This window comes from Erpetoichthys calabaricus, chromosome 18, assembly GCF_900747795.2.
Source record: "Erpetoichthys calabaricus chromosome 18, fErpCal1.3, whole genome shotgun sequence".
Lineage (NCBI taxonomy): Eukaryota > Metazoa > Chordata > Cladistia > Polypteriformes > Polypteridae > Erpetoichthys > Erpetoichthys calabaricus.
Window position 1 is genome coordinate 87,176,995 of NC_041411.2, and position 24,768 is coordinate 87,201,762.

At 36.4% G+C, this 24,768-nt stretch overlaps 2 protein-coding genes across 8 annotated transcripts in view; one reads left to right on the top strand and one right to left on the bottom strand.

Annotated features, from left to right (window-relative positions):
* The window catches only part of ift122 (intraflagellar transport 122 homolog (Chlamydomonas)), a 114,198-nt gene that overhangs the window by 89,164 nt on the left and 266 nt on the right, over positions 1-24,768 (bottom strand). Inside the window, exons 2-7 of one of the 7 annotated variants that reach the window (XM_051921150.1) lie at positions 21,317-21,383; positions 17,862-17,946; positions 17,337-17,415; positions 15,152-15,228; positions 14,485-14,551; positions 14,131-14,277 (exon numbers count right to left, since the gene is read on the bottom strand). The exons of 1 other annotated variant lie outside the window; for it this stretch is intronic. In XM_051921150.1, the coding sequence (XP_051777110.1) occupies positions 14,131-14,277; positions 14,485-14,551; positions 15,152-15,228; positions 17,337-17,415; positions 17,862-17,946; positions 21,317-21,383 (522 nt within the window). The remainder of the gene's footprint in view (positions 1-14,130; positions 14,278-14,484; positions 14,552-15,151; positions 15,229-17,336; positions 17,416-17,861; positions 17,947-21,316; positions 21,384-24,768) is intronic. 5 more of the 7 variants (XM_051921156.1, XM_051921155.1, XM_051921153.1 and 2 more) reach the window with 5 other exon arrangements.
* mbd4 (methyl-CpG binding domain protein 4) overlaps positions 1-24,768 on the top strand; it is a 53,807-nt gene that overhangs the window by 2,832 nt on the left and 26,207 nt on the right. The gene's annotated exons all lie outside the window — the stretch shown is intronic.

The following is a 24,768-nucleotide window of genomic DNA, read 5'->3' on the forward strand; positions in this document are numbered from 1 at the left end:
TGAGCATTACTCGGGCAACCGTGTAGACACATCTTGTGTAAGTGTCAGGCCAGAGCGTTACCCAGGCAGAGGTGTAGATGCGTCTTCTTCTAGCCTCATAATGGTGTCTCTTAAGAAACGCCTGTCATCATAAGTGATGATGAAGTGAATCTGTCTTCAGCAGTGAAATTGAAATGGCCAGTGAAACTGAAAGTGATTCTGGGAATTGGAAACTAACTCCTGTGTCACTTGCACATGTGTGTTCATATTAATATTATTCATTATTTATATTATTTGTATCATTATTATACTTTCTCCACTTCTGACTTTGTACTTTTACTGTTTTGCACATTTTACATTAGAAAGATAGATTTAATAAAAATGAAATGTTTCAAGCCAAAAAATGTCATGTTTTTTTACATGCTTTTGAGAAAAAATGTAACACTAAAGAGGACATTTTCCTTGGTTATGAGCTACATTAACCAATACGTAAGAAAAATGGAATAAAATGAATTCTGAAATGGGGGAAAAAAATGAAACAATTATGTTTATCATGGCTGCTTCATTAAGAGATGATTTTCAATATAGCACGGCTCTGCCAAAGTTTTAAAGATATTATTTTACTTTCATAAAATATTACTAGTTAAAAGTTCAAAAGTGACAAACTACAACCTGCAATGCATGGATTACAAGGAAATAAGGAGAAAGAGACACATAATCATTGCTGAAGAAAGGCAGCCAAGGTGCCCTCAAAAATAAGAGGCTTACTAGACTTAGCTGGGTTTAAGATACCTTTTGTCCGATTATCAGTCTTGATGAGTATGTGCATAGGATATCAGAGCAAAGAAATTAAACTGAACTGGCAAGCTCCCAAAGGAATAAAGACTTTCCAAATGTATTGACTTACTATACTATAATATAAAAGTTTTACTTTTACAAAGTTATTTTGGAGGCACAGCAGTCAGTACTCTTGTTTCACATATCCAGGAGATGGAGTTTCACATCCTTTGGGTATTCACTGCTTGAGTGGATTGCACATGCTATTTTAAAAGACCATCATAAAATATTTCAGTTTTACAAAAATATAGCCTATTTGAATGGGTGCTTAGCTGGCTAAAGAAAAGTGAGGCTTGGGAGGAAATGCCAGAGGGGCAATGCCTCTTGACCACTAAAGATAATAAACATTTTCAGAAGGGAACACATGGAATTGCGCCATCTGTCTAATACAAGGAATACCGTGGAAGTTGCCAGGGAAAGTAAGTACGACAAAAGGCTCAGACATGTTGGGAAGCAGCCAACAAAGAGATGACCAGGCCGAGTAGTTGGGAAGAACTGATTAAAGCATCTCAGCACCCCTGGAATATTCAATGAAGCAACGTGAAGAATGGAATATATGCTCAAAAGGCCAAAAGTAGTGAGGTGAAGATCTGGAGAGAACAGAGCAGGAATGGAAAGTGAGAAAGAGAGTGCTTTGGTGTGGTATAGTGGTAGATAAATGGATACCTACAAATGGACAGGATATTCAAGACCAGAGAAGCAGCAGGGATTTGTTTCTGTTTCATTTATTAGTAGTTTCAGTACTCCCTTTTGAGCGCCTTTCCCTATGGTCACTTCAGTTAATAGCTGTGTGATTTTTCTTAACCTTTGGACTCCTAGGCAGTGACTGATTACTACAAGGGCCCTTTCCTGTAACATCAATTATAAACATACTGGAAACTCAGAGAAAGCATATTAGCCCTTAAGTAGGGCATATGTTCTTGTCTCATGTGTTTCTTAGACATTTCCAGTTTGCATGATTTTTTTTTTTTGCTAAATAAAAAATAATGTCAAAGTTATTCATTATAAGCAGTCAATCTGTACCTGGAAGAGCAGCTCCTTTGTACGAATATCATAGACAAGGCATGTGTTATGCTCATCAACTACAGCTAATTTATTCCGAGATGCACTCATGTCCAGGCAGCGCACAGATGTCACCTGTTTCAGCAGTGTGATGGCAAACGGATTGTCGACAAATATTTTTAGAATCTAAAGAAACACAAACCAGTTAAACTTTTTACTGATGAAAAAAGTCTTGCAGTATTAATATGTTGATGTTGATTTATGCAAGAAATATTAGAAAGACGTGAGCTTCTGTAACCAGGCTTTAAATCACAGACATTTTTTTTTTTTTTTTACATTTTTCATGATCATAAAACAAATGCTATGATAATATGCAATTCTATAATTATAGGTGTTTTTGAATGATTCATTAGAACTTTAACACTGCTAAATGTTAATATTATAATAATAAAACACCATATTGACAAACTTTGTTCATATTTATATATAAAGCTTAAAATATTAAAATCAAGAAAGAATGTGACATTTTTATTCAACTGCATAGTAGAAATAACTTGACAGTTACTTACGGCTCCATTTTTTAGGCCTACCAAAAGACCTTCTCTTCCTGGTGGACCACCAATGACTTTTATGTAACGGATTAAGGATTCCATAAGCCATTCTCTCTCTTTAATACTGTTAAATGACAAACACTGGAGCCTTTTTTCCTAAAACCATTTAAAGAATCATCATCAATAAGCTGTCCAAATTGTGACATTAAGGTGTTGTATATAGCTACAATATTTAATATCATCAACATTTTGACATATTTATGTAAATCAAAGGAGTTTCTAAAGTATTAGTATTTAGAAATATAACAATCTCTGTCTCAATAACACAATACAAACACATTCAGGAATATTTTCTTAAAACTCGTATAACTTACGTGGCATAAAATGATATGTTGTGAACAAACAACCAACAGGCTGCACTCAAATCTTTTGCAGATTTTTTCTTTTACACGATAATGCATATCTGTGGAGTCATCGGAGTACAGTTCATAAATCAGGATTTTCTCTGGTAGTTGGATTGCCAATCTGTTTTTGTAAATGGCAATTTTCTTAACTAGCTCTCTACATTTAATCCTCACTGAAATGAAAAATATTGCATTATATTATGCTTTCATATATTTGTGTAAAATGCAATATAATGTAAATACAATGTAAAAAAATATATGCAATAGAAATGCAAAAAAGAAACTATATTTAATAAAAGGACTGTACTATTAAAGACTGACTTCTAGATTAACAAAACAGTTTTATAACATCATCAAATTTGAACGCTAAATGGATTTTATTCCATTAAAAAAATTACTGCATTTAAAAAAAAAAAAGATTAAGTGATTTTACTGCATTTCCAGTAGAGAGCATGATTTGCTATTTGTACATTATTTATTTGCAATGTCTGGCTCAATCCCTGGAGCCCAAAGATCAATTTTGCACTTTTCATATTCTCATTTTATATTTGATTCAGACAATTCCTCCTTTGATCCATTAGGATTAAAAGTCAATATGGAGGTAAAGAATTTAGGGGTAATCATTGACTCTAACCTGAATTTTAAATCACATATTAATCAGATTACTAGGACAGCATTTCTTCACTTAAGAAATACAGTATAGCAAAAGTTAGACCTCTTATAACATTGCAAGATGCTGAGAAATTAGTTCACGCTTTTGTTTTCAGTCGACTAGATTACTGTAACGCACTCCTCTCAGGACTACCCAACAAAGACATCAATCGATTGCAACGAGTGCAGAATGCAGCTGCTAGAATCTTAACTAGGAAAAGAAAATCCGAGCACATTTCTCCAGTTTTGATGTCACTACACTGGTTACCTGTGTCATTCAGAATTGACTTTAAAATACTGCTTATGATTTACAAAGCCTTAAAAAATCTCACTCCATCTTATATTTCAGAATGTCTTACATCTTACACTCCAAATCATAACTTTAGATCTTCAAATGAGTGTCTACTTAGAATTCCAAGAGCTAAACTTGAAAGAAGAGGTGAGGCGGCCTTCTGCTGTTTTGCACCTAAAATCTGGAATAGCTTACCAATAGGAAATTCGCCAGGCTAATACAGTGGAGCACTTTAAAACACTGCTGAAAACACATTACTTTAACATGGATTTCTCATAGCTTCATTTTAGTTTAATCCTGATGCTCTGTATATTCAATTAATTATCATTATTATTCATGTTGGCTCTAAAATCTGTACTAGCCCCTACTTTCTCTTCTGTTCTTTTGCCGGTTTTCTGTGGTGGCAATCTACGCCACCACCACCTGATCAAAGCACCGTGATGTCCTTACATTGATGGATTAAAAGTCAGAAGTCCACATGACCATCATCATCAAATTCTTCCATGAGAACCCTGAATACAGTGAGGACTGATTGAGGTCATTAATGTTAGTTAGAATGCCTAGAGGGGGCTGGGTGGTCTCGTGGCCTGGAACTCCTGCAGATTTTATTTTTTTCTCCAGCCATCTGGAGTTTTTTTGTTTTTTCTGTCCTCCCTGGCCATCGGACCTTTCTTTAACTCTATGCTAATTAGTGTTCCCTAATTTTAATTCTTATTTATTTTGTCTTTTTTCTCTTTCTTCATCATGTAAAGCACTTTTTCATACAAATAATGTATCTCAATGTGCTATAGAAATAAATGTTGTTGTTGTTATTATTGTTGTTGCACAGACATCATATCAAGAAAACAAAGCCAACTGCTCTTTGAGCTACCCTTTATTTAGAAGATAATGAGTAAACAGCGAACACATAAATCATAATTAAGTAAAATGTTCCATCCATCCATTTTCTGTACCTCATTGATACACACTTTCAAGTATTTTTAAGCTGTGGTGGGTTGGCACGCTGCCCAGGATTGGTTCCTGCCTTGTGCCCTGTGTTGGCTGGGATTGGCTCCAGCAGACCCCCGTGACCCTGTGTTCGGATTCAGCGGGTTGGAAAATGGATGGATAGATGGAAGTATTTTTAAGATTGCAAAGGAATCAAAGAGCAAGTCTTTGAACTATGAGAAGAACTTGAAGTTAGCTCCTATCATAACAGGCGAAGAAGCACATTGACTCTATAAGCAAGTAACCCAGTGCTCAAATGAACAACATGTCAACTATATAGGAGGCAACAATGCTAAACTACTTTTGTTGATAACATTATGCTCATAATAAATCCAGTGGTCAATTTCCTAAATTCACTTAGTCCATTTATGGGGTCATGAGGAACCACAGTCTATGAGAACATATGAGTATTTACATTTGAAAAGTAGGCTGTGCAAAAATCTTACTTATAAAGACACCAGTTGACTTACAACCCCAATTCCTATGAAGTTAGGACGTTGTGTAAAATGTAAATAAAAACAGAATACAATGATTTGCATATCTTTACTAATCTTTTCAACCTATATTCAATTGAATACACTACAAAGACAAGATATCAAATGTTCAAACTGATAAACTTTATTGTTGTTTTGCAAATCTTCACTCATTTTGAATTTGATGCCTGCAACACGTTCCAAAAAAGCTGGGACAGGGGCATGTTTACCACTGTGTTATATCACCTTTCCTTTTAACAACATTCAATAAGCGTTTGGGAACTGAGGACACTAATTGTTGAAGCTGTGTATGTAGAATTCTTTCCCATTCTTGCTTGATGTACAACTTCAGTTGCTCAACAGTCCGGGGTCTCCGTTGTCGTATTTTGCGCTTCATAATGTGCCACATATTTTCAATGGGAGACAGGTGTGGACTGCAGGCAGGCCAGTCTAGTACCCGCACTCTTTTACTACGAAGCCACGCTGTTGTAACACATGCAGAATGTGGCTTCGCATTGTCCTGCTGAAATAAGCAGGGATGTCCTTGAAAAAGATGTCGCTTGGATGGCAGCATATGTTGCTCCAAAACCTGTATGTACCTTTCAGCATTAATGGTGCCTTCACAGATGTGCAAGTTACCCATGCCATGGGCACTAACACACCACCATACCATCACAGATTGCTGGCTTTTGAACTTTGCGCCGATAACAATCTGGATGGTCCTTTTCCTCTTTGGCCCGAAGGACACGACGTCCATGATTTCCAAAAACAATTTGAAATGTGGACTCGTCAGACCACAGCACACTTTTACACTTTGCATCAGTCCATCTCAGATGAGCTTGGGCCCAGAGAAGCCGGAGGCGTTTCTGGGTGTTGTTGATATATGGCTTTCACTTTGCATGGTAGAGTTTTAACTTGCACTTGTAGATGTAGTGACGACTGTGTTAACTGACAATGGTTATCTGAAGTATTCCTGAGGCCCACGTGGTAATATCCTTTACAGTATGATGTCGGTTTTTAATGCAGTGCCGCCTGAGGGATCAAAGGTCACCGGGCAATCCAGTGTTGGTAATTCGCCTTGCCGCTTACAGTGCAAGAGATTTCTCCAGATTCTCTGAATCTTTTGATGATATTATGGACAGTAGATGATGAAATCCCAAGATTCCTTGTAATTGTACGTTGAGAAACGTTGTTCTTCAAACTGCTAGGGACTATTGCCCACGCAGTTGTTCACAAAGTGGTGAACCTCGCCCCGTCTTTCTTGTGAACGACTGAGGCCTTTTGGGGATGATCCTTTCAATACCCATCCATGACAAACACCTGTTTCCAAAAAAACCTGTTCACCTGTGGAATGTTCAAAACAGGTGTTTTTTGAACATTCCTCAAACTTTCCCAGTCTTTTTGCTGCCGCCCGTCTCATCTTTTTTGGAACGTGTTGCAGGCATCAAATTCAAAATGAGTGAAGATTTGCAAAGCAACAATAAAGTTTATCAGTTTGAACATTCGATATCTTGTCTTTGTAGTGTATTCAAATGAATATAGGTTGAAAAGGATTTGCAAATCATTCTATTCTGTTTTTATTTACATTTTACACAACGTCCCAACTTCATTGGAATTGGGGTTGTACATTGATTTACACATAAGCCTCAGATAGCTCCAACAAACTTATTATAGTCAGTTATTGGATGAAATAGGACCTTGGCAAAAAGAGTATATAGTCATCTAATGTTTGGTAACACCATGCTTTAACAGTGCAATGCCACAAAGAATCCTAGAACCTTATTGGTATGGATTCTGCAAGATCTCCCCACGTCCGTGAGGTTTTCCTCCAGTTACTCAAAGATGTACAGGTTACATTAACTCTAAACTGGTATAGTGTGGAGTGTGTGTGGGAGTGTGTGAAAGTGTTCTCTACAATGGACTAGAATCCAAACCATGGCTGTCTCCTGCCTAGCACAAAGTGCCGCTAGAATAGATTCTGACATTTCACGAATCTAAAACTGGATTAGGAAGGTTTGATAATGGATGGAGGGAAGGATACAATTACTGAATGACTTGTTGATGCCCCAGGATACCTAGTAGTCCCAGGCTTTATTCCTAAAAAAAACCTAAATTGGATTACATACATTATGTCTTTAGAACACTCTAGACGAGAACAGGCCATTCAGCCCAACAAAGCTCGCCAGTCCTATCCACTTATTTCTTCCAAAAAAACATCAAGTTGAGTTTTGAAAGTCCCCAACGTCTTACTGTCTACCACACTACTTGGTAGCTTATTCCAAGTGTCTATCATTATTTGTGTAAAGAAAAACTTCCTAATGTTTGTGCAAAATGTATACCTTTAACAAGTTTGCAACTGTATCCCAGTGTTCTTGATGAACTCATTTAAAAATAACTGTCTCGATCCACTGTACTAATTCCCTTCATAATTTTAAACACTTCAATCATATCACCTCTTAATCTTCTTTTGCTTAAACTGTAAAGGCTCAGCTCTTTTAATCTTTCCTCATAATTCAACCCCTGTAGCCCTGGAATCAGCCTAGTCGCTCTTCTCTGGACCTTTTCTAGTGCTGCTATGTCCTTTTTGTAGCCTGGAGACCAAATCTGCACACAGAACTCCAGATGAGGTCTCACCAGTGCATTTATTAAGGCTGAGCATAACCTCCTTGGACTTGTACTCCACACACCGTGCTATATAACCTAACATTCTGTTAGCCTTCTTAATGGCTTTGGAACACTGTCGGGGAAGTCGATAGCTTAGAGTCTACTATGACTCCTAAATCCTTCTCATAAGGTGTACTCTCGATTTTCCGACCGCCCATTGTGTATTCAAACCTAACATTTTTACTTCCTATGTGTAATACTTTACATTTACTGACATTAAATTTCATCTGCCACAAATCTGCCCAAGCCTGTATGTTATCCAAGTCCTTCTGTAATGATATAACGGATTACAAATTATCTGCTAATCCACCTATCTTGGTATCATCTGCAAACTTAACCAGCTTGTTACTTATATTCTTATCTAAATCATTTATATATATTAAAAATAGCAGCAGCCCTAGCACTGACCCCTGTGGAACACCACTCTTAACATCGGCCAGTTCTGATGAGGTTCCCCGCACCATCACCCTCTGCTTCCTGTGTCTGAGCCAATTCTGCACTCATCTAAAAACATCACCCTGAACTCCCACTTCTTTTAATTTGATGCCCAACCTCTCATGTGGCACCTTATCAATGCTTTCTGAAAGTCCAGATAAATAATATCATATGCTCCACTTTGATCGTATCCTTTTGTTGCCTCCTCATAGAATTCCAGCATGTTAGTAAAACACGACCTTCCTCTTCCGAACCCATGCTGACTGTTCAGAATAACTCCTGTCCTTGCCAGGTGTTGCTCAATCTTATCCTTAATAATTCCTTCCATTAATTTTCCTGTGATGCATGTTAAGCTTACTGGCCTACAGTTGCTTGGATCGGCCCCATCACCCTTTTTATATAATGGGATGATATTTGCCATTTTTCAGTCCTTCTGAATCTCTCCAGTGTGCAGTGACTTCCTAAAAATATGTGTCAAGGGTTTATATATGTACTCGCTAGCCTCCTTAAGAACTCAAGGGTAAATATTATCTGGTCCTGGTGATTTGTTTGATTTCAGGTTATTTAATCTGAGCAGCACTTCTCCCTCTACAATTTCCAAATCCCTCAGTACCTCCTTAGTAGTCCCTGTTACCTCTGGGAGGTTATCCACTTGCTCACTTGTAAACACCTCAGAAAAATGTAAGTTTAGGGCATCCGCTATTTAACTGTCTGTACCTTTTAATTCCCCTTTACTATTTCTGATGCACTTGACCTCCTCCTTGACTGTTCTTTTGCTACTAAAATACTGAAAGAATCTCTTAGGGTCATCTTTCGCCTTATCTGCTATATTCCTCTCCAACTGTCTTTTAGCCTCCCTGATATCCTTCTTAATGGTTGCCCTCATGTTTTCATATGCTCTACGATTCACTTTGCAGTCATTAGTCTTATATGTCTTATAAAGCAGTTTTTTCCTTTGCAACTTCTTTTTTAAATCTTTATTAATCCATCGTGGAGTTTTTTTTAGTTTCCTATTAATTCCAAATTTAGGTATGTATCTGTTCTGCATTACATGTAAAACTTTTTAAACCTGTTCCACTGCTCTTAAAAGCTTATCCCAGTCTATCCTCCTTAGACTTTGTCGCATCTGCTCAAAATTAGCCCTACCAAAGTTTAACTTAACAATTTTAGTCTTTGCATCTGCACTCTTATAAAATACTGAGAATTGTATTACATTATGGTCACTTGACCCTAGTGGTTCAATCACCTCTACACCCTCAATTCCATCCTGATTATTACAAAATACTAAATCCAGACAGGCTTCACACCTTTTAAAAAACAGTCACTGATTACTTCTAAAAACTCCTGCTCTTGTGCTCCTCCATCTGCAAGGTTATCCCAGTTAATATTTGGATAATTAGAGTCCCCCATGACTATAATATCTCCCTGTAAACTTGCCTTTTTGATATTACTAAAAAGATGTGTGTTGAAATTACTGTCTGAAATGGGTGGTCTATAACACACTCCTAAAATAAGACCTCTTTCCATAATATTTTCCAGGCGAAGCCACATGTCCTCACTAAGATGGGGCTCATCATCCAACTGAAGAGGACTTAAATTTAAATCCTGTTTGGCATAAACAGCAACCCCACCTCCTTTTCTGTTCTATCTACCCTTCCTAAAAAGGGTAAGCTATTTTAAATGTGTTACTCCTTCTACATTTAAATGTTTGGTTAGAATTTACATTACTATGCATTTTTATTTCTACACCATTTTTTGTTCTTCCATGTTTAGATCTAAACCTGGCCTGCCCCCCCCCCCCCTCTAGATTAAATGAGTAAAGAAAATGAATGGATTGATGAACATATTTTTTGTTCCAATTTTGGTATTAGAGCTCCAGACCTTTGCAGCTTTTATGACCATGCTTAGCATTAAAATTAGGTTCTAATTTATGGGTATTTCTGGAAGTATATTATTTCCATAAATAAACAATGCTACATATGTTGTTAATTTGTTCATCAATTGCATTTACAATAATTACACAAAAAGTACAAAAGCATTACATGTTTTGGTAAATACTGTAATTGATCTTACCTTTCTGCTCTGTAATAAGGTGCTGAACAATAACATCTGTCATGCTGCCCCTGTAAGCGTATCTGTCCTTATAAAGACCATGAATAGTGCTGAAGATCAGCTGGTACAGTGCAATTGTTCCATCCTGGCAACCAACCACCTAGCAATAGAAATAAGTTTTATATTTTTAATTTATTAAACAGTAACATATTTCTTTAACACAATTATTTTGTGTCATTAAGAAAAAATTTTTTTTAACACAATTTAAACCATACAATACAGTGAAATGAACATGGTATTAACATAAATGCCTTCAAGTGCACAGAATTTACTTTTCCCTCAAAAGTAGGCACATTAAAATGGACAAATAGATTTCAGCAGTCAAAGATATAAATAACATTTTATTGAGGCAATAAAACAAAATATACTGCTCAAAAAATTACAGGAACACTTTGAAAACACATCAGATCTCAATAGGAAAAAAATCCTGCTGGATATCTCTACTGATATGGACTGGGTAATGTGTTAGGATCGAAAGGATGCCACATCTTTTGATGGAAAAGAAAATTATCAACCTACAGAGGGCTGAATTCAAAAACACATCAAAAATCAAAGTGAAAAAATGATGCGGCAGGCTAGTCCATTTTGCCGAAACTTCATTGCAGCAACTCCAAATCGTATTCAGTAGTTTGATTCCTCCTTGTCCAAAGGTGCAGATACCGGTCCTGCAGATGGCTTAAGGACCTTCTATGGCCCTGTCCACCTCTCCTAGAGTAACTGCCTGTCTCCTGGAATCTCTTTCGTGCCCTTGAGACTGTGCTGGGAAATCACAGCAAAACTTCTGCCAATGGCACGTATTGATGTGCCATCTGGAGAAGTTGGACTACCTGTGCAAACCTCTGTAGGGTCCAGGTAATCGCCTCATGCTACCAGTAGTGACACTAACCATAGCCAAATGCAAAACTAGTGAAGAAACACTCAGAAAAGATGAGGAGGGAAAAATGTCAGTGCCTCCACCTGTTAAACCACTCCTGTTTTGGAGGTCGTCTCATTGTTGACCCTCTAGTGCGTCTGTTGTTAAATTATACATGCATACAGTACATACTGTACATATTGTCCCCAACGGCTGGGGACCCTACCCAGCCAGGATGCCTGGATGGTCCCTGAGATGGACGATACCTCCCCTGGGCCATGAGAGGGCAGCCACCCGGGTCTGCTTGTGGGCCACTGGAACGGAGCTGGGATGCTCATCCCTACTGGAGGACGTGGCCACCGCCAGGGGGCGCCCGGACGGTTATGAAATGCTGGATGGCAGCAGTTCCGCTACACCAGGAACTGCTGCCGGAAGAAATTCCAGGGGCACCCGGAGTGGAAGTGTCAGGGGGAGCACCTAGAGCTCATCTGGGTCAGTATAAAAGGGGCCGCCTCCCTCCAGTAGACGAGCCGGAGTTGGGAGGAAGAAGACGGAGCTTGTGAGGAGGGGAGTGGAGGTCAGAAGAAGAGAAAGAGAAAGAGAGAAAGGAAGAGAGTTGTTGGAGGAAGGCATTGTGGTGCTCAGGGGAAAATAAAGAAGTGTGTTTGGACATTCTCGTGTCTGTCTGTCTGTGTCCGGGGGTATACTTTCCACAATATACAGAATATTCTTCCAGTGCTTTTTTTGCCTTAGCAAAATAGATGCAAATTTTACTTAAAAAAAGCTGAAATGTTATTAGTGGAATGATATAAACACCATTTGCCGTTAACGGAAATATATTATAGAGTTAACTGTCTTATTTGATAACTGATTGCTGCACCTTCCTCTCTGTCTGTAATCATTGCAGTAAGTAGCACACCTAATGCAAAGCTCCTAGGGACAAAGCACATGCAGCTCCTGAGTGCTTTGAACCATATGCAAACAACATGCACAATCATTTTTAAACTTTTTAAATTAAGAATTCAACACCAAATTATATTACATTTTATTTGAGGGATGTACTTGCTGACTATATTCTTAAATGAAAACAGTTATTGATGAGCTAATAAATATTTTTAATGAGTTAAACTATATATTGTATTAGCAATTACGGCCAGGAAATGTGAAGATATCCATTGTACTTGATAATCCAATTTTAAACACAAAACCAGGTGTAGTTAGGCTTTTCATTTGGTTCACAACCGATGTTCCCATTTATAACTATACAATTTAATAATTTAGTTAATCAAAAGTTGCCTGGAGTGGCACTGGTAAATGAATTCCTTTTTTCTATGACTATAAACACAAAAAAGAAAGTAAAATTATAAAATTATCGCTTTATTTATATGCCAAAACAGGAGGAATGGAAAAAATCAACAGTATATTCTACCATAATAAAAAAAAGATTAGCTCTAATAAATCCCTTGTTATTTTCTATAATATTCTCTCAACTAACTTTATTAGCTTCCCTTAAAAGCACACTTGATCCATAACACCAAAAATTAAAGTATCTGTTCTTTTCCTTTACAGGTGAGTTACACGCGAGTGCCAGACGTGACACTTCATGACATTCAATTGCCATTTCTAACATCTTTCTTGGTGAACCGTACCCCTCCATGTATTTCAGCACATTTGTGGCATTCTCTTTTGAAAATCTACTGCTAGATTCTCAGAATTCTTTGTAACCAACATCATTACTCCATTGATTCCCCTCTTTCCGTAAACTACTAGTATAATTATTTCTGGTGCTCTTTCTGCCATCAACAATCTTTTTTAAAACATTTGCATCTACTATATCCCATTTAACTTTACTATCTGCTTTGAACTCCTAAACAAATTACTTTTCCTTTCTTTAGGCCAATGGATAACTCCTACACCTTTGCTTCTTGCACCTTCACCACTACTTTACTAAAATTTTACTTCTTTGTAGAAGCCTTGGTAGATATTACTTTTGGTTTTTTTTTTACCCATATTAAAAGTACCTCTTCATCTTCTCAAGATTTATCAAGTAAGGTAATATGTAAAGACTGAAAAAATAAGTTAGGAAATAGTAGTTACTCACCACATAGTTGGATTCTGGTTTTACTTTACAAGACCAAACCCATGAATTCTGTTCACCAATGGGACCAAGGCGTATACCATCTTTTGTATACAAAGAAACCTGCTTATCTGACCCTCCCATAACAATATACTCTCCTTTGGAAAAAAAGCTGACACAGCAAGGGTCAAAGTTTAAAGACCGATCTTTTCCGATCTGAAACAGAAAAAAAGTTTGTTTTTAAAATGTGTTTCCCAGATTTGAATAGAGCACATTCTGACCGAGAAAAATCAGTCATTACATGGGGAGTACATGTTTATCTTACCTGTGTTTTATAATCAGGGCAAAAGGAAGTCAATTTACTGAGCTTTCAGTTTACAAATGTAAAATTACAAATGGTAAATGTGAAATTCTTAAAATATTTGTTAAGAAAAATATTTTAAAAAATACCTGTTTTCCACTAAGCTGGTAGAAAGAGAGTTTTGTCCCCAGTCTGCCACAGCTAAAATATCATTATGTTCATCTCTAAATAGAGTAAAACAATTTTTTTTTTACAAAGAACAGAAAAGAACCTCTGAGTTTCCATTGTCACTAAAAGGAATTAATCATGACTAAAACTGTATAGTCAGATTATATTTATTAATTAATGCTACAATCTTTAACAATAAGAAAAAAATCTAAATAAGATAAAGTTTACATACTAAACATAAAAAAGCACATAAATGAATAAAAAAAAACTGACTTCAACAATTTTAAATTTAAGTGTATGTTACTCATCCATACAAGAATGAAAGATTCTTGAAATTTACATACTTAGAGGGGCTCCAAGCTATAGACCAGATAGGTGACAAAGAACCTCCAGGGCGTTCAATTTTCACTTTCTCCTCTCCGTTTTTATTCCTAATGCTCACAATGCCATTGAACATTCCGAGTGCAAGGTACTGACCATCATTTGTCCATCTAAATAAATAAATAAATAAAGCCTTAAAACAATATTAGCAATCTTAGATTCTCACAACCCATACCAGAAAGGTGGTGGCTTGAAAACATGCACTAAAAATGTGTTTGGGTCACAAACAATTAGAAAAACTTGAACACCATCAAAGAAAATGCTGTATAAGGAGCTCATCATATTTTGTTTAAACTAGCAACAGCATATTCACTTACCCACAGCAAGTGATTTTACTGTTGACCTTGTTCTTAGAAACAGACTTTTGTTCTGGTGACCATAAACCTGTAAAAATATTAATGCATATTTTCAGTCAACTTAGCCAGTTCTTCCCTCTTTGAGATTGCCTAGGTTATACATAAGGCGTATAGAAGCCTTCTTTGCACCATCCACAAGGTACATAGTACAAACACATAATGCAGTACAAAACATCAGAAATGTGAGAAAGGGGTCACAAAGGGATACTTCCATGCCAGACCAGGGGTTGGAAGAGTGCACTGATCCTTCCTCTTTTTCATCAGCAGACCAACCATGGGAAATTTCGCCTGGACTTGAAACCGCCATGTTTGCCTGTCTGTACTGTTCTGTGTTTGAAGTCTGTTAAGACCTGTACAATTTTGAACCACAAAGTTCTGTTTTGGCAGCCTATCTGAAATATACAGGTGGCTGCCCCCAAACCTTTCTCTGTGTCATGTGGAATCTTTTTACTATATTATATATATATATATTATATATATATATATTATATATATATATATATAGTCCAAATGTAAATATTACATTAATGTAAAAGGCAACAATATAAATGCACAATATAACAGTCTTTTTATCACAATAGACATCTCATTGGCCATAAGTAACACATATCAAGGAATTAATACATACCAAAGTCACCAGATGAACATGAAGCCAGCTGGTGTGTAATTGGATTATATGCAACACACTGAATAGAATCATTATGCCTGAAAAATTGAAATATGCTATGTTAATTTGAAAAATGCATTACTTTCACATTTTACTACCAAATAAAAAGTCAAAACCAGCAAATAATTAACTTCAAACACATTATTAAAGATTTTATTAGTTTAAGCTCAGAAATCTCAAATTTTAGCATGATAAGGTTGTAAAGGATGTAATAAATACAAGAATAAAAGATGTGTCTACATTATTTGGCATTGCACAGTAAGTGAGACAAGCTGGACTTCTGTAGTATAATATTGTTTCTTCCAGAAAGGATGTCAAATTCCGTTTCCAGAGGGCTACATTGGCTGCTAGCTTTTGTCCCAGCCACTTTCTCCTTTATTAACTGAATGGAACATACTGTGCTGGCTTGATTTTAATTACCTTACATTTTAATTATTTCATTTTTTTCTTTATCCTGCAGTCAAACAATAATGAGATGCAAAGCAAGTCAACAGATGATAAGACTAAATTATATCCCATGTGCACATGTGTCTTTCATACAATATCCATCCATCCATTTTCCAACCCGCTGAATCCGAACACAGGGTCACGGGGGTCTGCTGGAGCCAATCCCAGCCAACACAGGGCACAAGGCAGGAAACAATCCTGGGCAGGGTGCCAACCCACCGCAGCTTTCATACAATATTCATCTCAATAAAATATTTGAAAAGAAAAAAGTGAAGGTATGATAAATATTAATCTTCTGTGGTCTTCAAAGCGTATGCATTGTGAAAATCAGTTTTGGACACAACTAGTGTGACAGATCAGAAACACTAACAGGCCATAGAATTAAACAAAGGGTCCCTTTAACAGTTAAATTGAAGAATGGTTGGAGTGAATATGGTGGCCCTCCAGGACTGCTTGAGATCCCTTACTTGGCACTTTATTGTTAAGAAAAAAAAAGATACAATTAAGCAAGTGACCTATAATTAAGGCAAATGAAGTCTGTTAGATTAGCAACAGTAACTGGTTACTAATTTTAAAAAGTGTCTGGAGCAAACACCTGCCGCTATTGCAGCCCTCTAGGATCTGAGTTTTACATGGCTCCTCTAGAAAAAGGAAGGTTATGGACAAATTATTGATTCTATACTCAGTGTCAAAAGGGTATATAAATGTAAGTGTCTGATGGGAAACAGGAGCAAGAATAATGTGACTGAAAAAAGCACACTGGCTTCTGCAGTAACAACCACTTCTGTCTGCCCAACCATTTACTAAACTCAAGTTTAATGGTTGATAGGAAATTAAACTGGCAGCACTGGGCACAAAGCAGGAACAAACTTTGCACAGGATGACATAACTGTGCACACACCAACACTCACACATTTTCGTATAATTCTGAGTCATCAGTTAACATACTCTGTCTTTGAAATGTTGGACGAATATGAGAGTTCCAGGCAAACTCAACAATTTAAACCCAGTATCCTGGAGCCATGAGGCTGAACTGCAATTCACTGCATCACCTTGTTGCTGTAAGAGCCATGTACCAGGGGGAAAAAGTTTCTTCCAAGCTTGCTACAAATTTGGAGTCCTATACTAAAGCTATGCATCCAGTTTACCTCACCTAAGAAGTAAACTTAAAATATAAGTAATGGCTGTGGGAAGAGAGTGATGGGAAATGGGAACTACAGGTTAGCAGAAGGATAATTAGAGTCCTAGAGCTTCAAATAAAGGGTTAACTGGCAAAACAGAACTATGAATATTTGGATCACTGCATGTAGAAAATCAATTTTTTAACACATAAAAAATTAATTAGCTAAAGTAATCTGCATGACATGCACTTTATCCATCCATGTTAGTAAATTTGAAATGCATAGTAGAAAGAATGCTGCCCATCTATCCATATTCCAGACCTGCTTAACCCTATTATAATACAACAAAATAATTTCAGAGCGATAATATCTTAAATTCACAATGTAAAAAATTCTATATATATTAATAAACACTTTTCTAGGTTCATTAGGGTACATCTATCTATCTAGTAAGCAAATTAAGTTAATTTCGGCAGGTGATATTACATTACATTAAAACATGATGTGTATATTTGTGCTTTAAAATTAGTAAAACAATTAAACCTATCAAAAGAAGAGCAAAAAAAGTTTTCACTTACGTATATTTTAAAATCCCTTCCAGCTTTGAGGTCCAAATAATGACACTTTTATCAGCTGATCCTGAGGCAAAACGCTTGCCTAAACAAAGTTAAAATTATTTGTACTTTAATAATATTCAACAGACTTCCACTATAATAAAACAGTGTAAATGTAACTTAAAGTGGTATGTAAATGCATGTTGCCTTCAAGTAGTTTTTTATGCTTTACTGAAACCTCAAAATGTGTTTTATCTTATAAAGACTATGAGGACATTTTAGCTTTTATTACAGCTGTGTTCATGTATTGCAGATGTGAGTTTTGAGAACTATTTTTTTCCTTTATGCCTTCAAAGTTCATGTATTTACATACAGGTATATGTGCTATTTTGTTTCTTGAATTAAAGCACTGAGAATTGAAGTGCAAATACAGGTACAGTATGTCTAAAAATGCAAAAGTTTGAAAGAGGTTTTGCTTCTTTATCTGTTAGTATTTAGAAAACATACAGTGCATGTTATAACCACATAAAATATTTAAAAGAAACTTACCATCTTTAGCATAGGCTACACAATACACTGTGTCCTTGTGACCCTTCAGGGGCTGAATAAGAGTTCCATCTGATGTGTCATAAACCTTAAAATGATATAAGGTAAAATAACACCAAATGTTTAAGTTCAAAATATCCAAATAAATTAACTTTCAAACATTATAACTACATACACATTTAAAATAAGAATGTGACCAATGGATTTGACAATGTGAATTGACAAGGTGAAAAACAGAATAATAAAAACTATAAAATGAACACATTACACAAAGTTACACTATCCTCATAGGCTCATCTTCTGAGAATAGACTGCTGTTTAGCCATACTTGTTAACAGAAGAATAAATTAGAGGAATAGGATTTAAGGATGGAAAAAAATTTCAGAGATAGCTAAAAGGTTTCCTTTCACCATTACCATGAAAAACAGAATACTTACAGTTAGGACCATAAATATTTGGAGAGAGACAACTTTTTTCTAATTTTGGTTCTGTACATTACCACAATGAATTTTAAATGAAATAACTCAGATGCAGTTGAAGTGCAGACTTTCAGCTTTATTTCAGCGGAGTGAACAAAACGATTGCATAAAAATGTGAGGTAACTAAAGCATATCTTAACACAATCCCTTCATTTCAGGGGCTCAAAAGTAATTGGACAAATTAAATAACTGGAAATAAAATGTTCATTTCTAATACTTGTTTGAAAACCCTTTGCTGGCAATGACAGCCTGAAGTCTTGAACTCATGGACATCACCAGATGTTGGGTTTCCTCCTTTTTAATGCTCTGCCAGGCCTTTACTGCAGCGGCTTTCAGTTGCTGTTTGTTTGTGGGCCTTTCTGTATGAAGTTTAGTCTTCAATAAGTGAAATGCATAATCAATTGGGTTAAGATCAGGTGACTGACTTGGCCATTCAAGAATTTTCCACTTCTTTGCTTTAATAAACTCCTGGGTTACTTTGGCTGTATGTTTTGGGTCATTGCCCATCTGTATCATCAATCAATTTGACTGCATTTAGCTGGATTTGAGCAGACAGTATGTCTCTGAACACTTCAGAATTCATTCGGCTGCTTCTGTCCTAGTCAAGTCAAGTCAAGTCAATTTTATTTATAAAGCACTTTACATACAACAGCCGCTGACCAAAGTGCTGAACATAGGCTAAAAAATTTTTTAAACAAAAACAAAATAATAAATAAGTAAAATAAAATACAATAAATGAAACTAATTAAAACATAGTAAACACAACTAAACAGAGTTAAAACAGAGTAAAATCAACTGCTCACACAGGATCAAACGCCAAACTAAAGAGGTAAGTCTTAAGAGCAGACTTAAAAATGGGCAGTGAGGAGGCCTGTCTAATGTGGATCGGCAGTGAATTCCAGAGCCTTGGAGCCACAACGGAAAAAGCCCTATCCCCCCTGAGCTTTCGCTGAGTCCTAGGCACATCCAGAAGCAGCTGACCAGCTGATCTGAGTGAGCGGGAAGGAGAGTGCATATGCAGCAGCTCAGCGAGGTAGGGTGGAGCAAGCCCATTTAAGGACTTAAAAACAAATAAAAGAATCTTAAAATGAACTCTAAACTGAACAGGCAGCCAGTGCAGTGAGGATAACACAGGTGTAATGTGCTAATTTTTTCGCGTGCCAGTTAAAAGGCGTGCAGCAGCATTTTGCACCAGCTGGAGCCGAGACAGGGTGGACTGGCTAATACCAACATACAACGAATTACAATAGTCCAACCGGGTTGTAATGAAGGCGTGGATTACGGTTGTAAATTGATCTTTGGAAAGAATGTTTTTTATCTCCGCCAAACGTCTTAGCTGAAAAAAAAACAAGATTTCACCACCGCGCTGATCTGACCGTCCAGTCTAAAATCCTCATCTATCCTAAAACCCAAATTTGTAATAACAGGTGTACCATATTGTGCAAGGGGACCCAAATCCACAGGAGCAGAAGTAGAAATAGACCCACTGGTGCCCCCAGGACCAAAAACTATAACCTCTGTCTTATTTTCATTAAAATTTAAGAAGTTTACTGCCATCCAAGCTCTCACCTCTTCTAGGCACATAACCAAAGTTTGTATGGAGTAAGCATCCTTGCGTTTGAGGGGTACATAAACTTGAGTATTGTCTGCATAACAATGGAAAGCAATTTTATGCTTTCTAAGAATAGAGCCAAGAGGCAGGAGATACAAAGAAAATAGCAGAGGACCAAGTATGGAGCCTTGTGGAACCCCACATGATAGTGAAACAGAGGAGGATCTAAATTCATCTAGCCTCCTGTCCTGTGTCACATCATCAATAAACACTAGTGTCCCAGTGCCACCGGCAGCCATGCACGCCCAAGCCATCACACTGCCTCCACCGTGTTTTACAGATGATGTGCTATGCTTTGGATAATGAGCTGTTCCACGCCTTCTCCATACTTTTTTTTTGCCATCATTCTGGTAGAGGTTGCTCTTGGTTTCATCTATTCAAACAATGTTTTTCTTGAACTGTGCTGGCTTTTTTAGATGTTCTTTAGCTAAGTCCATTCTAGCCTTTCTATTCTTGAGGCTTATGAGTGGCTTGCACCTTGCAGTGCACCCTCTGTATTTAGTTTCATGCAGTCTTCTCTTTATGGTAGACTTGGATATCGATACGCCTACCCCCTGGAGAGTGTTGTTCTCTTGGTTGGCTGTTGTGAAGGGGTTTCTATTCACCATGGAAATGATTCTGCCATCATCCACCACTGTTGTCTTCCGTGGACGTCCAGGTCTTTTTGCGTTGCTGAGTTCACCAGTGCTTGCTTTCTTTCTCAGGATGTACCAAACTGTAGATTTTGCCACTCGTAATATTGTAGCAATTTCTCGGATGGGTTTTTTCTGTTTTCGCAGCTTAAGGGTGGCTTCTTTCACCTGCATGGAGAGCTCCTTTGACCACATGTTGTCTGTTCACAGCAAAATCTTCCACATGCAAGCACCACACCTCAAATCAACTCCAGGCCTTTTATCTGCTTAATTGATAATGACATAACGATGGACTTGCCCACACCTGCTCATGAAATAGCCTTTGAGTCAATTGTCCAATTAAATTTGAGCCCCTGAAATGAAGGGATTGTGTTAAAAAAATGCTTTAGTTGCCTCACATTTTTACGCAATCGTTTTGTTCACCCACTGAATTAAAGCTGGAAGTCTGCACTTCAACTGCATCTGAGTTGTTTCATTTACAATTCATTGTGGTAATGTACAGAACCAAAATTAGAAAAAAGTTGTCTGTCCAAATATTTATGGACCTAACTGTATATAATAAAGCACCAGACTAGATCCGAAGCCATACTTCCTTAAAAAGAATGTGTATTTAATATATTATTAAAGTATATTGAAAAAAGTCTAAGTTTCCACTAGCGTTAAATTATTATTATACTTATTATTATTTGTTTGTTTTTTTGTCTTTTTACAAAAAATACTGAATTTTAAACCTACCATAACTCGGATTCCTGCAGCAACAATAAGCTGTGTTCCATCAGGCTTGAAAGCCAGATCATAGACACTAAAAATATGAATACACAAATAAATATTATTTCTGTTGTTTATCACAGCTATTCATGTAATAATCCATTGCTCTTTTATATAATATACAAGACATTTAACTTTTCACATTTATAAAATCAATCTACGTGGAGACACACAGAAACAATTATCACTGGAGTTCAACTATAGTCGATAAATTCTAATACATTATATGCTATTATTGAAGGTAAAAAAATGTATACATTAGGCATAAATAGCATATTAGCATAAATAGCCATAAAATATAGCTTCTGAAGCATTAGATTTAACATAAATTCGAATGTCAAGCAAATGGTTAACTAAAAAATCAGTCATATTGCATTATTTTTTAAGCTTGAAGCAGAATTGCTAGTGTGGGAAAGGAAGAACAGAACAGGACAAGAATGACGTACAGAAACCACCCGAGGATAGGATAAGGAGAAATGAGAACACCTGTTCCTTGAAGCCCAGAAAACAAGGAACGATACTAGTAACAAAATGCAGGAAAAATGGTCAGGGTAGGCACGTGAGGAGCCAGCTGGAATAGTGAATCAGCAGAAACAGCAAAGGCATTGATATAAGGTCAAGATGATGTCATGTATGAAAACTAAAATTAGTGTATTCATGTACTAACATAAATAAATATAGAAAGATATATAAGCATTAGCATTAGTGTAGATATTAATGCCGGTCAGGACTGCCAAACAATGATTAAATAAAAGCACATGCCATATTTCTTTTTAATTAAAGCTTAGCTTTAAGATGCCAAGTATAAACTAGCATGCGAGCCAAGGAAGGGGAAGTGATAAGAAAAAGTGCAAACATGGAAGAAGGAACTTCTGCCCGGCCGAGAACCAATAGAAATGAGCAAAACAGAAAGTAAAATTAACAACAGACAGTGAAAATACCGGAGGGGCCAGCTGCAGAGAAAGTCAGGAGATAATAACGGTTCCCATGGGAATTCAAGGTACAGGCTGGGGAGGTGCGGAGGGGAGTCAGAGAAAAGAGCAAATGAGCTAATATGAGCGAGGTCAGAATGATAAGAAATTACTATGAAAGTTTTGAGTCTGGAACTGTTCAGGGCTCAGCTCTATTTGGCCATATTGAGTTGAGTCAGTGCTATTATTATGGCTATTTTATTGAAATAAAACTATAGACTCTGTTTGCCTATCCTGAGTCCTAATATCCTTCATATCAGGTGAAAAGCCTTGTGGTGATAATTTTTCGCCACAACACTATTTATTGAAAAATTGCCACAAATGTGCTAACATATCCAACTTATGTAAGATGTGCACTGCACACGCATATACAGTAGGTTACATATATAAGCTGAACTAAGAATTTGTAAAACATCAGTGAAGTATAACCCATAGAGTTACTGGTTCATCTTCCAGCACTGTCTTGATGAGGGTTGTCTTAAAGTATGGGCACTGGCTGGGGGGCCACAGGAGTTTCAGATCCCTATGTATGTTTCTGTTTTTCTGTCAAATCAGGGGCCCCAGCACAATACTTTACCTGGGAGCCTATGATCCTGGTAAGATGGCCCTGGTTGATGTGTAATACTGAATAAATCTCTAAACCTGAGAGAGCTTATATAATTAAAAAAAGAATGTAATTTTAAACAGCAAACCACATTAACTGAGTGGATGAATACAAAAGTACTTTAAAACATGAACTTGTACAAAGATGTTCAAAAACAGTACTAATAAAAAGTAGACTTTTAAAATATTTGGTCATTAAAAATCCCATACTAGTGATCCCATGAGTGAAAATGTAAATCAGAAATATTCAATTGCATACTGTATATAGTACTTGTTTTTCAAATTTAAACACGTTTACAAAAATGCATCCCCATTTGTAAAAAAAGGTCTTAATAACATTCAAAAACCACAGTCTGTCTAGACAGCATTCATTGGACACAAGGTAGTAACTCATCCTGGACTGGGTGCCAACACATGTACACACTCACACAGTATGGATTCAGAATTCAGTTTACATACCCACTCCTTCTGGTTCAGTTTTCAGCACTGTCTTGGTGTGTGATACTGAGGACATTTGAGAAAACTTTACAGTTGTCAAAGGGCTGTCTTTTGAGTTTAAGGTGGTGAAAACATACATGATTAATGGATGAACACGTAGCCTCTGCTCGTAAGGCCAGTTTCGCCGACTTATACAAATGGTGATACTGATGGTATAACCAGTAATAAAAAGGTATGAGTAATGAAGTAAAAGTTTGTATAAGAGAACTTAAAGTAGCAGTTTCCTTATAATGAAGTGCAAAAAATAAAAAAATAACATAAACGTTGAATGTCGTGAAAAGTCAAGCAAAATGACACCTTTTATTGGCTAACTAAAAAAAGATTACAATATGCAAGCTTTTGAGGCAACTCAGGCCCCTTCTTCAGGAAAGATGTAATATAATAATAATAATTTACATCTTGCCTGAAGAAGGGGCCTGAGTTGTCTCGAAAGCTTGCATATTGTAATCTTTTTTTAGTTAGCTAATAAAAGGGGTAATTTTGCTTGACTTCTCACTACATTCATAATGGCTAACATGGTACAACACCCTAGTACTAAAAGCGCTGAATGAATTTTAAAAACTATTTTTTGTAAGAAGAAACAGTCGATTTAACACATCAGTATGGTGTTGCTGTAACAATATTTTTGAGAGCCATGTGTTTTAGACAATTTTTGCCAGTTTTATTTTTCCCCATTTTTCAACTGAATGGAGATTTTGTCTTTTGAGCACACGTTTATGAATAACGTTTAAGATCTAAAAGACACAGCTATACTTGACACTGCCTAGTTGCAAAAAGTACCACTATGGACAGAGAACATGTCATTAATAAGATTTTATTTTTTTAGAATGGTCACAATAATCGCATATTTTTCACTGCTTCATTCGATAGGTTGAGGTGTTTAAACAGTAAAAAAAAAAAAATTAGAATTATCGCATTCTTTTGCGAATGCACATAAATATAACATACAAATATATAATAACTTGGGCAATGGTTTAAATACTCAATTTCCTGAATTTCACAAAAAAAAAATAACAAGATGAAGTAATCCATGCAATGAACAAGCGTCTACAGTGCGTTTAATGAAATTTTGTAAAACGAGTTTTGCTTCAAATGATTATCAGAAATTACAATGCAATAAATAAATATATTTTAAAATTGGACAAAAACGGTGTTGCACATGATTCTTCGAGAGAGAGATCGAGAGAGAAATAAAGCAAGTTTATCCTGAATAAGCTAAAGCGAGATCTGTTACATTATTAAAAAAATAAATAAAACTTTGGTCTGGTTTTGTAAAAGATAAATCTTGGATCATAGATAAAATTACGTAAAATAAGCTTATAATGTTTGTTGCTGTATCACAATACT